Source organism: Phascolarctos cinereus, unplaced genomic scaffold (genome assembly GCF_003287225.1).
Source record: "Phascolarctos cinereus isolate Bilbo 61053 unplaced genomic scaffold, phaCin_HiC Scaffold_4;HRSCAF=312, whole genome shotgun sequence".
NCBI classification, from domain to species: domain Eukaryota; kingdom Metazoa; phylum Chordata; class Mammalia; order Diprotodontia; family Phascolarctidae; genus Phascolarctos; species Phascolarctos cinereus.
Window position 1 is genome coordinate 269,252,221 of NW_027555847.1, and position 17,290 is coordinate 269,269,510.

Below are 17,290 nucleotides of genomic sequence, written 5' to 3' on the forward strand. Positions count from 1 at the left end.
TGGACTACTGTAGTACTACAATAGTTTCTTAATTGTTTTCCCTGCTTTCAGTGTCTTCCCTTGTCAATTCATACATCATGGCAGATGCCAAAATAATCTGCCTAAGGTAGAGGTCTGATACATACCTCTCACTCGCCAAACCAAACCAAACCAAAAACTCTCGCTAGCTCCTGATTGCCTATATAAATTCTGCAGTCTGACATTTAAGGTCTTTTATACTCTGCCTTCTGCTTGCCTTTCTGGTCTTATTTCACACTACTTTTCTTCATCAATTCAACTAGACTAATGGCCATTCCCCAACTTAGTATTCCGTCTTCTACTTTCATGCATTTGTACAAGCTGTTCCTCGTGCCTGGAATACTTCCTCTCCTCAGCTCCATCTCTTAGAATCCTTGTCTTCTTTCAAGGCTTACTTCAGGTGCCACCTGGAAGACTTCTCTGATTCTCCCAGTCATTAATGATCTCTTCTTTCTCAGTTATCCATACTATGATTATTTACATACATAATAAGAATAATAGCTAGCATTTACATAGTGCCCTTAGTTTTGCAAAGTGCTTTATAAATATGATCTCATTTTATCCTGACAACAACTTTGTGAGGTAGGTACTATATTGTCCCATTTTATAGATGAAGGAAACTGAGGCATAGGTGAAGTGACTTGCCCAGGCTCATAGAGTTAGTAAGTGTCTGAGGCTGGATTTTAACTCAGGTGTAAGTGTCATGTAGTTGCCCATGCTTTTGTTCCACAATTGAAAGTAAGTTCCTTGAGGGCAGGGATTCTTTTTTTTTTTTTTGGTCTCTATATCCCCAGAGTCTGGCACAAGGCATATGACAATCTGTTGAATAAATGTTTGCTGAATTTAATTGAATTAACTATAATATATTTATACAGGCTTTGAAGTTAACAAAATGCCATATATATTATTTCATTTGATCTTCATAACAATAACCCTGTAAGGTAAGGACTAGAAGCTTAATTTTCCTCATTTTATGGACAAGAAAACTTAAGTCAAAAGTTAAGTGACTTGTCCATGATTCCATGGTTAGCAAACATAAGAAATAGGACTCAAGTCCCTCTCATTTGACTTTTTTTTTTGGTGAAGCAATTGGGGTTAAGTGACTTGCCCAGGGTCACACACTAGTAAGTGTCAAGTATCTGAGGCTAGATTTGAACTCAGGTCCTCCTGACTCCAGGGTTAGTGCTTTATCCACTCGGCCACCTTGCTGCCCCTCTCATTTGACTTCTTGACCATCCTCTGTCTACTAAAATAGGGTGTCCTCATTGGATGATTATCTTTTATGATATACTAATAGAATCAAAGAAGCATAGGACTTAAAGTTGGAAAACCATTTAAAGGTCATCTGGTCTAAGCCTCTTATTATGAGCAAGTGGTTTTCCTTGGGGCATTGCAGGTTAACTTAATATGTTAATAGGGTAAGGCCTTCTACCCTCAGTGTTACACCAAAGTTAGCATCCTATCTGAAAATATGAGTTTATAAAAAATTTGGCACCAGTCTACTTCCTGTATTTTTGAAGACAGAAACAATCACCAGTTGTGTGCCGCCATTTCAGTGCATGTCTAGACTCCTCAACTAAGTGTGACTGAGAGCTTAGATGTCAGGGTTCAATTAATTTCAGATTTAACCAGAACTTCATCGACTAAAAGTAAAATTTATTGTGCTTAATTTAAAATATCATCCTCTTGTTAGATTAGATTCCCACTTTCTTCCCTTACCCATACTCCCCCGCTCTCCACCTTTAAGGAAAGATTTGCAGGAAGAAATATTCTAGTAATTTATAATGATAGTGCTCCAATTTGATTGTAATGGCAATTTTACATTTTCAGTTCTAAGACTCCTGGGAAAAGTCCCAATCTTTTGCAACCTGCTATCAACAGTTTCTGTTTAGGCAAAGTGACTTTTTTTCTTCTTTCTTTCCCTTCCTTCCTTCCTTCCTTCCTTCCTTCCTTCCTTCCTTCCTTCCTTCCTTCCTTCCTTCCTTCCTTCCTTCCCTCCTTCCTTCTTTCCTTTCTTCATTCCTTCCTTCCTTCGTTCCCTCCTTCCTTCCTTTCTTCCACTTGTGGGGGCCAATTTTTCTGTTCTCACTGCTGATTGTTTTTATCCTTGGTGATAAAAAGAAAAAAAAATTATGTGATGAGGTTTGAAAGGCTTGATGGGATTCTTACTAAAAGATATCCTTGAGACTGATAATGGGAAGGCAGGGGTTATATGTTTGCACACAGCAGTTTGGGCATACTGACAGAGTTGATGGAGTTACCTTTAATTAGATACGTTAGCTAATAGGTGTAGGATCTGGACCCAGCATTCCTTGGGTACAGTATAGAGAAGTCCTGGGTGAGGGAGGAGGTAGCTTCACTGAAACTTCCAGTCTTGGGGGGGGGGTTCTTAACCTGGGGTCTGTAATTTGTTTATAAAAATATTTTGATAACTTTCAATATAATTGGTTTCCTTGGCAGTCCTCTGTATTTTATTTACTGCATTTAAAAATACTATTTTTGAAAAGGGGCCCATTGGCTTCACCAGATTGCCAAAGGGGTCCATTATCTAAAAAAGGTTAAAAACCCTTGTCCTAGAGCAATGGTGTCAAACTCAAGTAGAAAAGAGGACCGGTAAAGTATACATGAAGATAGCATATTGCCTGGCTGCATACTGACTTAGAAAACCATGTATTAACATTATCTATGCTTTATTGCAATTTTATTGATTTTGTTAAATATTTTCCAATTCTATTTTAATCTGGTTCAGTTGCACTGGGAGTGTGATGGGCTATATGCAGCTCATACTATGTCTTGTGTTTGACACCTCTGACCTAGAGCCCTGAGATGTTACAATTCTCCCAGGGTCACACTGCCAATATGTCTCCAAAGCAGGAGTTCTTGGCTTTGAAGTCAACTCTCTATCCATTGTGCCCACAGTCTAGTGAAACATCCAGATAGATGTGCAATTTACTGTCTCCCTCAGATTTAGCTCCACAGAGAGCTTGTTGGAATACTCTATCTATAATACAGTAGCATATGGTTAGTGACCAGTCGATTTGATGAAAACAGTTCAGTCATATTTGTAGTTGGTTGTTACGTGGACATCTGTTCAGGTTAACAGAAGAGAAGAGTCCTCTGGGTATGGTGAGTTGTATTGAATGAGCTAAATTATAAATGAATGAAACCTAGTGCAATGTTGGAAATCCACTCTGTGCACCCCAGGATACTACCCTGATAATTGCAAGTTGGAAAGTTACCTTGCTGTCTCTACAGACTTCTGGAATGATACCAATTGTCTCTGAGTTAGTAAGGGGCATGCTGGGTTGGAAACTGTATAGTCTGCACAGTAGTAACAGCCTTGTCATTTAATTTAAAAATTATGTGAAGACATCAGTTACAGATGTGCTCTGCTTTAAGACAACCAGATCCAGATTTACAAAACAGATAAATTAGGGGATAATTATTTGCATTAGGAAAGGCTAATTCATTTTGTGATGAAATCACTTTAAATCTCTCTCTGTCCCCAAACCTTGTTTACATTTACTATTTAAAAGGTTCTGTTCTGGCACACATCCTTGGATTTTAAATTGGCACCTGTGGAAAAGAAAGCAGTTAGTTTTGGGGCTAACTCCTTTGCTAGGAAGTTGCTAAGAGGAACCATTGTTTGGAAATTGCAAGGTACACCTAGATATAAATTTCTAGCTGCAAATAGTTGGGAGTTGGTAGACATAAGTGGTATTAAACCTAGGTTTTCTGACTTCCAATGCAGTATTCTTCCCATCTTCCCATTATACTATGCTGTACCCATGATGCATCCCAGGAGAAGAACAAGGGGACATATGGTAATTTATTATCAAAAGGAAAGAAATAGGTAATATGGAACTTTCGTTTTTAAGTGTAAAATGAGCTTCTCTCATTTGAAGACTGGTCAGACATTGCCTATCAATCCTTCCAAGTGGGGGAAAAATAATCCTGAATCTTATTGTAATTTGTTCACATATTAGTTTTTTAGAACATGGAAAAATAGGATCCTATTAACCTGAGGAGGGTCTTATACACCATGAAAAAGAGCAATAACTTTATTTGGTAACTGCTTGGTTGGTTTCCCTGCCTCCAATTTTTCACCACTCAAGTCCACCTGCCACTCAGCTGTCAAGTTAATTTTCCTAAAGCACAGAACTGACTGTCTGGCCCTTCCACCCCCACTCCTATTCACTAACTGACTTCCCATCACCTCCAGGATAAAATAGAAAATTGTCTGTTCAGCATGCAAAGTCCTTCATAACCTAATTCCCTCCTCCCTTTCCAGTTTCCTTAATTCCCTCCAACCCCTATGCTCTGTGATCCAGGGACACTGGCCACTTTGCCTCAGACAAGACACCCCATCTCCAGACTTTGGCTTCTCCACTGTCTGCTTCCCAGGCCTGGAATACTGCCTCCCTTCTCACCTCTGCTTTTTGCTTTCCCTGGTTTCCTTCAAGTCTCAGCTAAACTCCATCTTCTAGGATAACCTTTCTAATCCTCCTTAATGTTAATGCCTTCTCTCTGTTATCTCTAATTTGTCCTGTATATATCTTGTTTGTACATTGTTGTTTTCATGTCATTTCCTCCACTAACTGTGAGAGCAGGGACTACCTTTCTATCCCCAGACATAGCACAGTGCTTGGCACATAGTAGGTGCTTAATAAATGCACAGTGACGGGAAAATAGAAGGTGCTTAATAAACGCTTGTTGACTGATGGATAAATAATGGGGAACCACGGAAGATTTTGTGAGCCAAGAAAAGACATGACAATCTATGCATGTAAAATATTAGTCTGAAATGCAAGAATCAGAGGAAAGATCAAGCTGGGCACTGTATTGGTAATTCTGAGCTCTATAATCGCTGTGCTCTTGTTACAATGAGTCACATCACATGGTTCTGGATCAGAGTTAGCTGCCTGTGTGGTATGATTTTCTTTGGCTCTTGAAGGCTTTTTGATCCTTTTTAGAATTGCCTATTAAAAGGTTTAAGGAGTATTAGTACTTTAATCTGTATAACAACTAACACCTTAGTGGTGAGTGGGACATACTGGGAGTGAATGTGTCAGACCTCCAAGAGAAAAATATTAAAAGAAACAACATTAGAGGGAATGTGTTAGAGGGGAAGTCACTATATGATTTTGCTGTTTACTCTAGATGTCTTAATTTGATTTTCTTCCTGTCACGAGAAATAGATTACTTTCTGTCAGTTACCTTCTATCCTTGAGCTAAATTTTTAGACTTTATTTCCTTCTTTTGATTTTCATTAGTGAGGAAAACAGAAGACAGCCAGCAGAATATTGCCTGAATCCAATACTGGTGCTATCAGTGTTTACATAGAAGGAAGGAAAGGAGAGTATGAGGGGGATGAAAATAACTAAGGACTCTGATGAGAGAATCTGCATTAACAAGTTTATAACAGATGGTAGACAGTTGGTTAAGAAAAGAGAGAGAAAAAGCAGGATGTGAGAGAGAGAGAGAGAGAGAGAGAGAGAGAGAGAGAGAGAGAGAGAGAGAAAGAGAGAGAAAAGAGAGAGAGAGAGAGAGAGAGAGAGAGAGAGAGAGAGAGGAGAGAGAGAGAGAGAGAAGAGAGAGAGAGAAGAGAGAGAGAGAGAGAGGTAAGTTATCCCACAAAAGGGAACCTTCCTTGAAGCTACAAGAAAAGGAGGACCAAATGTGTAAAAAGAAGGCAAGAAAAAAAGGATGAGGTAAAGAATCCTTCTTTTTAAATATCTATTTCTCTTCTTTCCTGGCTCATAGAATATTGGGAATGGAAGGGATTGTAGAGGAGTCATCTCACTCAACCCTTTCATTTTCTAGATGAAAGTGAGGCCCAGAGATGGGATGTGACCTGTCCAAGGTTACTAAATTATACCGGTTTTGGAAGTCGAGCTAAAATCCAGGTCTCCTCAGTCTTAAATACTTTGCCTTACACCAAGCTCTTTTTCCTTTCCTCCCATTTGTAAGACACTTATTTGGTTCTAAAGGGGTTTTCACCTCAAACTTCCCAATCTAGAGCAGGCAAATTTACTGGAGTTGGAAGCACAATACTCTTAACTAAGGTTTTATGTAGGTGTGTACCCTAATGGCAGATTGCTGCTTTAGAAAACATCATTTAGAAATGCACTAAATTGCATGAGGGCAAAACCAAAGAAAGGACTGAGGAGTTGTAAATGTGGCCATACCAACATGGTGTGGAAAGCCAAAAGGACAGACATTAGAAGATAGCAAATATGCTTCTTCTTCCCAACCACTATAAAATGTGAGTTCTGCATGCAAAATAGTTGGGAGGTCTCTTGAAAACTACAGCAATTAAGGACACCAGAAACATAGCAGGATTAGCATCACATTTCTTCCTGTTTTTTTCTTATGTTTTCATTTAAATCGTTTGCTGATTTCCTGACTAGACCATCTTTGATTTCTTCTCAACATTGCTATGAACATTAGGGAAACCCCATCCCTCATCATTTTTCAAAATCACAAATAAGTCCTTTTTTTTTTTTTAAGAGAAGGGGTAGGAGTTACAAGGAATCTCAAACTCCAAATTGATTGTAGATAACAAATGTATTTTAGGAAGCTGATGCTGTGTCCCATGTAGTGTTCTGGATTAGTGCCTGGCCCATCTGTGGTAAATAAAAACTAAATGACAATGACAATAGCAAATAAAAAAATATCTCTACCTGGTGAAGTGTCTGGCAAGGAGGTTGGCATGCAAACTTTTCTCTGAGTTGACTTCCTCCCACTGCATACACAAAGCACACACATATCATATATTCCTCTCCTCAGTGGCTGCACCAAAAGGAGGGTGTTTGTGCATGGATGGATATATTTATTGCCATCTGAGGTTGAAGGCATGTGGAACAAAAACCCCATGTACCCATGTTCATATTAAACACATATAACATTTCTTTGGGCATCTTTGACAATAACTTAGGTTGTTTAGATGGAATAAAATGGTCACCCATGATACTGCATGCCTCTACTTCCAAAGAAACACGATGGCAGAAACAAGACAAAAATGCAAATAGAGGCTCATAGTATATCACACGGTGGTAGTGAAGTCATGCAAGGAGAAAATAAATATAACAAACAGATGGATGAGCAGCAGACACTCCAAAATGAAAAAAAAAGCCAGAGCAAACAATTCTAAAATTATTCTTACCTTCCTCAGTCATTGTGTCATAATATTTTAGTTTTCCATATGATCCAAGCTCTACAATATCATAGCAAAAGACACAAAGATAAGGAACTGAGCAGTAATTCAAGAAACTTGTTTTTACACGTTCTTAATCAGGTTCATTGTTATACTGTCAAATTCAGCAATTTTAACTCTATAGGGATAGGCAAACAGGAGCTATATAACAGACAGCTTTCATGGCCTGTTTCCAGAAATCACTTAAAAGACAGGATCCCACAAGTTTAAAAAAATAATCGACTTGATTTGGTGGAAAGGAAGTCAGGAAGGTCTTTATGTCTGTCATGGGTTACAACCAAGACAAAGCCCTTTGGATATCTAACAGCACAGGTGAAGATAATTTTCAAAGACAACTTTATATCAGAAATGATTTATCACTTTTTCTGGAGGTGACACCAAGGGAAGATGCTTATGTAAGGACAGTGTCTGGGCATGTCTGAAGCTGAGATATTGGGCAAAACACCCAATGAACAAGCAAGGCTCCCCAACACCAAATAGCAGTCACGTGAGCTCACCAAATGACAATGATTTATCTTCTTCCTGAGGTTAAGGATGATTATATAGGAAAACAACACATTGCTTAGTTCAAAGTGAAAATCTGCTCCTTGAGTTTCTCTTCCCTTTTCGCCTCATTAGAGTAAGCATGTATAGCATTAGAGACAGACAAATAAAACACGTGTAGAGGATGGTGAAAAGCTTAAATACACAGTGTGCTCTGGGCACAAGAGAGAAGTACAATTCCCTGGGAAGTCTGAACCAGACTCAGAATAGTAAGTAAAGCACCAGCAACAATTAGATATGACAGTCATTCACTGATCTTGTGGAAAAGGGAGGGAACATAAGAAGCATCTCCTTTCTCTCTGGTCATCATGAAAGGATCCTCAGAGCTGGGAGGAACTTTAGTGATCAAAGTATAACCTCCGCATTCTACAGAAGAGGAAGTTGAGACCCAGAGAGATTAAGAGATTTGCCCCAAATCATCCAGCTATCCTGCAGTGGAACCAGGATGTGAACCAAGGTACTCTGACTTCAAATCCAGCACTTTCCACCATGGCTCGCTGTCTCTCAGGTTGCAATTGAAACCATAGGCTGGAAAGTTCTTCATATATATTGGTGGGTAGCAGTGGTGGAAGCTGGGAATGAGAAAGGACAAAAATGTGTAAATCTGTCTTCCAACCTAGATTCTAAGATGTCACATTTTATCCTTTCTGTCTGAAAAGATATCTAGGAAGAGTAAGTCTGAAGACTTAGGGTAAGCTGGGATCTGGTTATGTATATGTACACATGCATACATGTATATGTAACCAAGGAGCATTTTTTAAGTGCCTACTGTGTGTCAGGCAGCAGGGAACAAATTCTAAGACTGAACCGATCCCTTCTTGCAAGGGGCTTACATTCAAATGGGAGAGAAAATAAGCATATATATGCACATATGTTTACATATATAATGACATATAGGATAGATATAAAGAGAATGAAGGCAAATAAATGCAAAGTAGTTAAATACTAGGTAGCTTGGGGAGGAGGGCATTAGTCATTGGGGAGGTTGGGAAAAGCTCCTAGTAGAAGTTGCATTTCAAAGGAAAAGTAGAATTCTATGAGACAGAGGTGAAGAGGAAGTACATCACACACATGGAGGATGACTAGTGCAAACACAAGGAGAAAGGAGACAGAGTGTCTTTATGTAAGGAGCAAAGAGAAGGAGAGTTTGACTGCCCCTCAGAGTATGGCAGAGGGGTGATATATGAGACTGGAAAGATAGTATGGAGTCAGGTTGTGAAGGTATTTAAAGTTGAACAGTGGAATTTATATTTGATCCTATAGGCAACTTTGTTTGTTGTTGTTCAGTTGTTTTTCAGTCATTGCTGACTCTATGACCCTGCTTGGAGTTTTCTTGGCAAAGGCAGTGGTTTGCCATTTCCTTCTCTAGCTCATGTTACAGATGAGGAAACTGAGGCAAACAGAGTTAAGTAACCTGACCAGGGTTACACAGCTAGTAAGTGTCCGAGGTCAGATTTGAACTCAGTTCTTCCTGACTCCAGGCCCAGCACTCTATCTGCTAAGCCACCTAGGGAACCACTGAAGTTCATCAGTAGGGAAGCGACAAGGTCAGCTCTGTATATATGTATGTGCACATGTACATATATGCACACACATTTATGTGTGTATATAGAGGTGTACTGTCCGTACATGTGCACGCATGTGTATTTACATGTGTATATATGCATGTACATATACAGTAGTGCATATGTATGTCTATGTATAGTGCATATGCAAGTGTATATGCAATGTCCACGTGCATGTATTTATATACTTGTGTATGTGTATCTGTACACATAAATTTATATTCACATGCCTGTCTGTTTCTGTCTCTCTCTCTCTCTGTATATATAAATATATATATATATTATACATATATAATATATATATATATTATATATATGTAGACATGCACATGCATATGTATTTCTCCTCATGAAAAGCTAACCCTAGGAAATTTTTTTTTAAAAGCGATCTCATTTAAAAAAAAAGCAATCTCATGAAACAGTTTTGCTTTCTTCAGTACTCATCCATAGCCTGTTAACTTGGAATACTGCCAAGGAAGCCATTGAGGTTTTAGGTATCCATAAAAGTAAAAATGAAGCACTTCATATATTTGTGTAGAGGAATAAGAATCTGATTAATTGAACATATTTATGATTTATCAAGGGCAGCTAGGTGGTGCAGTGGATAGAGCTCTGGGCCTGGAGTCAGGAAGACCTGAGTTTAAATATGGCCTCAGACACTTACTAGCTATGTTGCCCTGGGCAAATCACTTAACCCTGACTGCCTCAGTTTCCTCATCTGTAAAATGAGCTGGAGAGGGGAAATGGCAAGTCATTCCGGTATCTTTGCCAAGGAAAGGTGGGATGTGATGAACAACAAATAATTTATCATTATTTCATTTTCAAAAAAGTGTCACCTGAAGCTATTTTAATGTAATGGCAAAGGTAAGGATGCGGCTGTTCGGAGAGTGAATAGTCACTTGGTTTTCGAGTTTCTGTACTATCTTAGCAGTATTGGATTTTGCTGGAACTACATTACTGAGGACACAGATGCTCTATGATGAAACTAAATTTCATTTTAACAATGAGGAATTGAGAAATCTAATATATTGTAAGGTGTTACATGATACTGTGTAAGTTTTGAGTTCTTCAATAACGAAAACAACTTCAAAAATATACAATGCATATTTTATAATGATATATATTGTACAATATCCATAATTAAAAACAGTCAGACCATATGTGTTATCAATTCACTCATTTTTCTGCCCAGCCTTTCCCATTTTCCTTTCCTGAGATACTCTCTCAAATGCTCAAATCTGTGTTCTCATAAATTCAGAGTCCCCACCAATGATGCAGATTACAAATCATGCCTGCCCATCCGATAATGATTCTCTTTCATGTCCTCCCCAAATTTTCCTCAAGAGGTCTATCCAACATGCTGGAGGCCTTTCTCACTTTCTCCTGACGTTTGAAGGTACCAGTGGAACACTGGCGACTCAGCAGTTGTCCCTCCGTCTTGCTACAGGCCATCTGGTAAATGGCCATGATAGTTCAGTAAAAAAAGAAAAGTATAAAAATGGCCCTCAAGAAGAGCAGCACAATGGTAGGGAAGGACATAGAGCATGCTAAGAATCTTACAGCTTTTAGATCAGCAACAAACTTTAATTTGCCTTTTGTTATTCTCTGAGGTGCATATGGAATAAAAGAAAGCAAAGTTACTGTTTTTCAGTACTTTGGCATAGGGAAAGCAGCTTTTTTTTTTTTTTACAAAATATGCAAAAGAACAAAGTATATATTAGATGGTGAAGCTATGTCTTTGCAAATAGGTATACACACCACACATACCTTTTTGTTTTTTGGGTGTTCAGATCTGTGACCTTATTGTTTCAAACTTTGGATAAATAAACTCCCTCTACCAATTCAGGTCAGTAAGTGTTCTGAATCTTATAGTATTAGAGTTTCCTAGAGCACTGATAAATTAAATGACTGGCTCAGGGTCATGCAGTCAGTATGTGTCACAGGCAGAACTTGAGCCCAGGTCATCCTCATTTTGTGGTGGCCTTTTATGGCATATGTTTACATTTTTATAAAATATTCGCACACAATGCATACATGTATACATGCATGTATACATGCACACACATATACATATACAACAAAACCCAACATACACCTACACACACACACACACACACGCACATGTGTAGTGTCCCTCAAGACCATCACTTCAGAAAAACAAACCAAAAACCTCCCCAAAAACCAAACTCCTCTCACCTGTAGGCTTCCCAGTGACATGACTACTCCTCATTTAAAATATTCTATGGGTCTACAGTTTGGAAACCCAACTGTAGAAATTCCTTTATCTCTTTGCAGGTATGAGATTCAGAGTGTGAGGATATACCTCTCAGGTAAACTCAAGGAGAACACATTAAATACTCACTCATCAGTCAGCTACTTGACTTGTTACCATATTAATTCTCTCACAAAGTTCAAAGGCATACTAGTAGGTTATAAATGGGAATGTCCTTAGAAAGAAGTGAAAATGCAAACTCTCTCATTAATTAATTAATTACCTCTGAGCCTGAGAACTCTAGTAAAACCCGGAAATGTCTTTGCCTGTAGAACTTTCTTTTCTCTCTTAGTCTCAAACATCAGTCTCATAGATTTAGATAAACATTAATGCTACTGGTTCTGTAATTTACTAATATTACTTCAGCACTGTATCAGCTGTAAGAGTGGTCACTTCTGGAGTCACCTCTTACCGTTATTTGCAACTTCAAACTCCTCCAAAACATTGGGCCACAGTGGTTCAATAGTTCAGTTCTCTTGGAATGACAGTGAAAGTCTCAGGAATTTTCTTAAGAATGTCTCTTTCACAGAATAAGAGCTAACTCAGTTCAGTTCTCATCAGGGATAAAAGACAGTCCAACTTATTCATTTCCTCTTCAGGATGGCATTTAAACTCAATTTTCTCATCTCCTCAGACTTCCTCAAAGATGACAATTAACTGTCTAAGTTCCCCCTAGACTTTTTCTGTATGACAGTTAACCTTAGTCTCTTACAAACTCTTTCTCCATAACAATTTGTTTGCCAAATTGCATCAGGAAATAATCTTTTGGTTTCACAGAATGCCTCACACAGATTTCTTCAAAGATGACAGTTATTTGAAAGCCCCCCAAAGTCTATTCCTTCTCTCTTAAAGGTACAGTAACAATATTCAAAGTCTCTGTGAGAGTGGCTTACAGTGCTTATTTAGCTGGGTCACACACATATTTATAATAATGAGACATCATGGCATAGTGGACAGAGGGCGAGGCTTGGACTTTGAAAGACCTGAATTCAAATCCCTCCTTTGATGCTTGCTATTACACTCTGGGTAACCTCTTAATGTCTCAGAGAACTCCCTAGGATTGTCTATTATATTATACATGGGTTGGCAGAAGGGCATAGGGGGAATTCTTTACGTGGATTAAATCATAGATCTTTTGTCTATTTATGTGTGATCTTCTATATAAGATTCTATAAAAACATGTTTATGATAGATGGCATTTAATTCTTTAAATGTTCGTTTAGATGAGCAAGCCAGAACATTAATAGTTTACTTGTACCAGGTGGAAACAAACCTTGTCATTGTAGAAATGACTAAACCTGGTGAGAAGATTGCAAGATTGGAGTTAACCAATGTTTCTGCTGTGATCACTTAGGTAATTTATAAAACGAGAGGAGAACATGGAAGGAGAATTCATCTTCTATGTGGATCAGAAGGGGATGGCTAAGCATATATATTTTTAAAAACAGGAAGACCAATATTTTTAAAAAAAATACCAACAATGATATGTCTTTGTCAAATGTAGAGGATAAAGCAAGGAAGAAAACAGAATACTGCATTCCATAGAATCAACCACCAGCACAGAACCATGAGTGGAAAGATGCCTGCTGTTGATCAAAGAAGAAGTAAATGGGATAGAAAAGGACCATTAAAAATGTAAATTTAGCAGTCACTGGAAATATACCAATAGCCTAATGATGGGAATGACTACCATTATCAATAACATAGCACTTCAGCAGCTTATAGGCAGCTGAATCTGGAAGGTCATCAACTGCAAAATCTGGCACTGCAACTTAGGAAGTCCACATGACACTCTTCCTTGGATATGTACCTCAGTGGTCTAAGCATGTTGGGTATGAGAAGCAAAGACTCATGGGAAAAGAAAAGTAACAAGAGGCTGTTAAAGAAAAGTATAAAATACACACATAACCCAAAGGAAGCACTTTCATGGCCAGCATCCCACACTTAGATGAGTCCTACATGTCAAGATACATCAGGGAAAGTAGACTTTTGCTGTCTGTACTGGTGGATAAAGACAGTTCGGGATGAATGAGGCTAAGACAGGGCTCCAACAAGTCAACAAACATTTATTAAGCATAGAGTCAGGAACTATGCTAAAGCACTAGGGATAGAAAGAAAAGCAAAACCAGTTTCTGCCCTCAAGTGGCTCACGTTCTAATTCAGGAGGCAACATGCAAACAACAATGTTCATATAGGATATATCCAGAATAAATTGGAGGTAGGGAAGAGACTAAAAGTGAGGGGGACTGGGAAAGGCTTTGTGCAGAAGGTCAGATTTTAATTGAGACTTGAAAGAAGCCAGGGAAGCCAGGAGGAGGAGAAAAGAAGGAGAGAGAATATTCTAGGCATGAAGCTGGGAGATGAAGTAAGGAGTCTCGTAAAGTATTCTATAGTATGTGGTGAGTGAGGTGTAAGACAAATGGAAAGTAGAAAGGGGCCAGGTTATGAAGGGCTTTAAAAAGACAAAGGATTTTATATTTGATTCTGGAGGTAATAGGGAATCAGTAGTTTAATAAATAGGAGGCAACACAGCCAGACATATCTTAGGAAGATCACTTTGATAGTTGAGTGGAAGATGGACCAAAAATTCACTTCCCCAGATGAATGTAACCCCTAAATCATCAGACTCCCCACAGAAGATGATTGACACCCTGACTTACCACTCAACTTTGCCTCTCCATAACTGGATTAGGATTCAAATGGAATCAATCAATTAAATTTCAGAATAGTGACTAGAAAGGAGAGAGATATGGAGGATTTCCAAGGCATCATTTTTCTACACTGATAGTTTCATTATCAAAGCCAATCCACATTCAATCAGGTCTCTGATTCACCTCTGAACAATTAGTTCTATACTTAATCTTGTGGCTTTTTTTTTTTCTAGGACGATCCATTTTTTTTTTTTTTGTTCTACTTATTTTGTTGTAGTCAATTTGAATATTGCTTTTCTGATTCTGTTTATTTCACCTTGTATAAGTTCATATGTTCTCCCAGGCTTGCCTGTATTCTTCATATTTGTAATTTCTTGTGGAGTACAGTGTCACAGGATTGTAGGTTTAGAGCTAGAAGGGATCTTAGCAGTCATTGGGACCAACTCTTTCATTTTGCAGATGACAAAACTGAGGATCAGGGAGAGTAAGTGACTTGCCTAGGGTCACACAGCAAGTGTCTGAGATGAGATTCAAACTCAGGACTTTCTGACTCCAAGTCCTGTGCTCTATCCCTTATACCAAGCTGCCATTGCAATAATATTCCATTATATTCACATGCCACAATTTAACATCTCCTCAATTGATAGGCATCTATCTTTGCTATCCTCAAAACTGCTGTTGTAAATGTTATATACATATATATATATATATATATAATATGCACATACATGTGTATATATATTATATATAATATTTCTTTTTCTCTCATAATTGTTTCTTTATAATATCTATATGTGGTACATCAATATACAATCAATCAATAAGCACTGATTAAGCACATTGATTAAGTACCAGGCACTTTGCTAGGTGCTGAGGATGCAAATACAATAAGTGAAACAATCTCTACTTGCAAGTAACTAACTTTGTAATGGGGAGAGAGTAAGGTCATATCTAAGTATATATGGAATAAATAGAAAGATGTCAAATTCTCAGTAAATTCGAAGTTGAAGAATGTTTTAGGAGAACAGGTTTGGAAACTCTTTTGTGGGGAATGAGGTGGGAAGAATAAAACAATTCCCTTTCTAAAGTTAGGGCCCAGTTGAAGTTGGATAACATGGATTTATGAAGTACCCAGTCAGCAAGGTTGTAATACTTCTTCCAGGTCTGTTCAGCAACAAATGAGTGGGAATGGAGGAGGCTTATGGTGTGAGTAATACAGAAATGATGTTTGGCAGAGGATAATCCATGATAGGTCAAGGGGGAAATTGATTTGAGAGTTAATGACAGTGTGGAGTTGAATTGCTTAACACTAGGGTCTAGAGTGGGAAGGGACGAAAGTGAAGTTGGAGTAAGAGTAATGACCTGAGATGAGGTTTCGGAGTGGGCAAAGAATGGGTTTGGGAGAGATGAGGCATAAGTGGAGATGGAAAAGTAGGTCATTATGGTCAGAGAAATGAATGTAACATTTTAAAATTTGAGATGGAGAACACATGTGGTTAATGGTGAGAGCCACTATGTGACTATTTCTATGCGTGGCTGAGGTGGAATGAAGGAGTAGCTCATGAGATTTAAAGAGACTGAGGAATTAGGATCCAGTAGAGTTTGATGCTCCCTAGTAGTAGGGCAGGAGTTGGGGAGGGTATAAAGATGGTGGGCCAAATGCTGAGAAAGGCTAGTATTCAATAGCTACCAAAATCTGAATTGGGTGGAAAAATTTAGTACTGTGAATTTCAAAGGAGGAGAAGTTGCTGAATAGTGGTGGTAAAGGGAGATTCTGGAAGTAGCAGTTGAGGAAAAAGAAGGATTCCAATTCTTTTTTTCTGGAGCACTGTGGGTAAAGGTACTGCCAATAGTGAATAGTGTAGCCAGGGATACAGTGTTATCAGAGGGGAGCCAGGTCTTGATGAAGGCTGGAAGATAGAGTATAAAACAAAGAAGTCCAAGACCAAGGGGAGTTTGTTCACTATGGAATAGAATTCCAGAAGACAAAAAAAAGGTAGGAGAACTTGCAGAAAACCACATGATTAATAGATAATTGACAGCAGAATTTAGGTTTTTCACTTCCCACTCTCCTACTGAGTGGGAGACCATGCAGCTAGTCTCCTTTCTTTTCCTTCTCTTAGCAGCCACCCCTGTGTTTTTGGTATTCTTTAAACCACTTCACTACAAACCCTCCGGGCTCCAATGCCACTGCATAAATATGAAAAACAGAAGCAGCACCTGTGAATGTTCCCGTTATTTTCAGACTACAGAGGATTCTCATGAATAAAGAAGGAAGCCAACAAAGGAATCTATATTGAATTCAGTTCTATTTAAAACCAAATTAGAGGCAATGAAATGCATCAGGACAGAAGTTTGATCTTTGAGAATAAAGCATCAATTGATGGAAATAATGATTTGTTCTTCATAAAAAAAATAAAATTCAATCCCAGTAATCATTACTGTAGGTTTGATTTCATGCATTAGGATTAATAATCTAAGGGTTTTTTGATGGATTATGCACATTTTTTTTGTTTAAAACTAATGTTTATCATCCATTGGTTGGACAGCCCTTGCTCTTGCTAGCCCACCTTCTTTTCCAGTCATATATTTCTCTGCTACCAACCTTTATAAAACTTTTCTTGCACAATTTCTTATCTGCAATGTGCTGCTGCCTGCTTACTCCCACTATGTTCTTGTTCATTGCTTTTTGGGTAGTCCTCAATTTCAATTCTCCTGAGACTCCAGTGTTCCATGACTCACAGTTGTATAGTATTATCAAAAAAAATATCAATGTTAAAAAGGTTGGCTTTTTCTTAAGGGAGAAGCTTGGGATCATTAAAAGAACATTTCAGTTTATAGCATCCATCGGTATCTATGGAAGGTCAAGAGATTGAGAGGAAGGTCTCCCACATGTTAGGCACACCTCACTCCTTCCTCATGGTTTTATGGGAGGTCATGGACAAGAAAGACTCATATAGGATGGACAGGCATGGGCAGGTGGCAACCTGCATCATTGGAAGGAGTACTTATCCTGCTGAGATCA

At 38.4% G+C, this 17,290-nt stretch overlaps 1 protein-coding gene and 1 long non-coding RNA gene across 5 annotated transcripts in view; one reads left to right on the plus strand and one right to left on the minus strand.

The window, feature by feature from the left end:
• SLC24A2 (solute carrier family 24 member 2) overlaps positions 1–17,290 on the minus strand; it is a 299,391-nt gene that overhangs the window by 91,075 nt on the left and 191,026 nt on the right. For 3 of the 4 annotated variants that reach the window (XM_021004589.2, XM_021004590.2, XM_021004588.2), the window contains one exon: positions 7,184–7,234. The exons of the other annotated variant lie outside the window; for it this stretch is intronic. In XM_021004589.2, the coding sequence (XP_020860248.1) occupies positions 7,184–7,234 (51 nt within the window). The remainder of the gene's footprint in view (positions 1–7,183; positions 7,235–17,290) is intronic. 4 annotated transcript variants of the gene reach the window in all.
• The window catches only part of LOC110220543 (uncharacterized), a 70,608-nt gene that overhangs the window by 30,517 nt on the left and 22,801 nt on the right, over positions 1–17,290 (plus strand). The gene's annotated exons all lie outside the window — the stretch shown is intronic.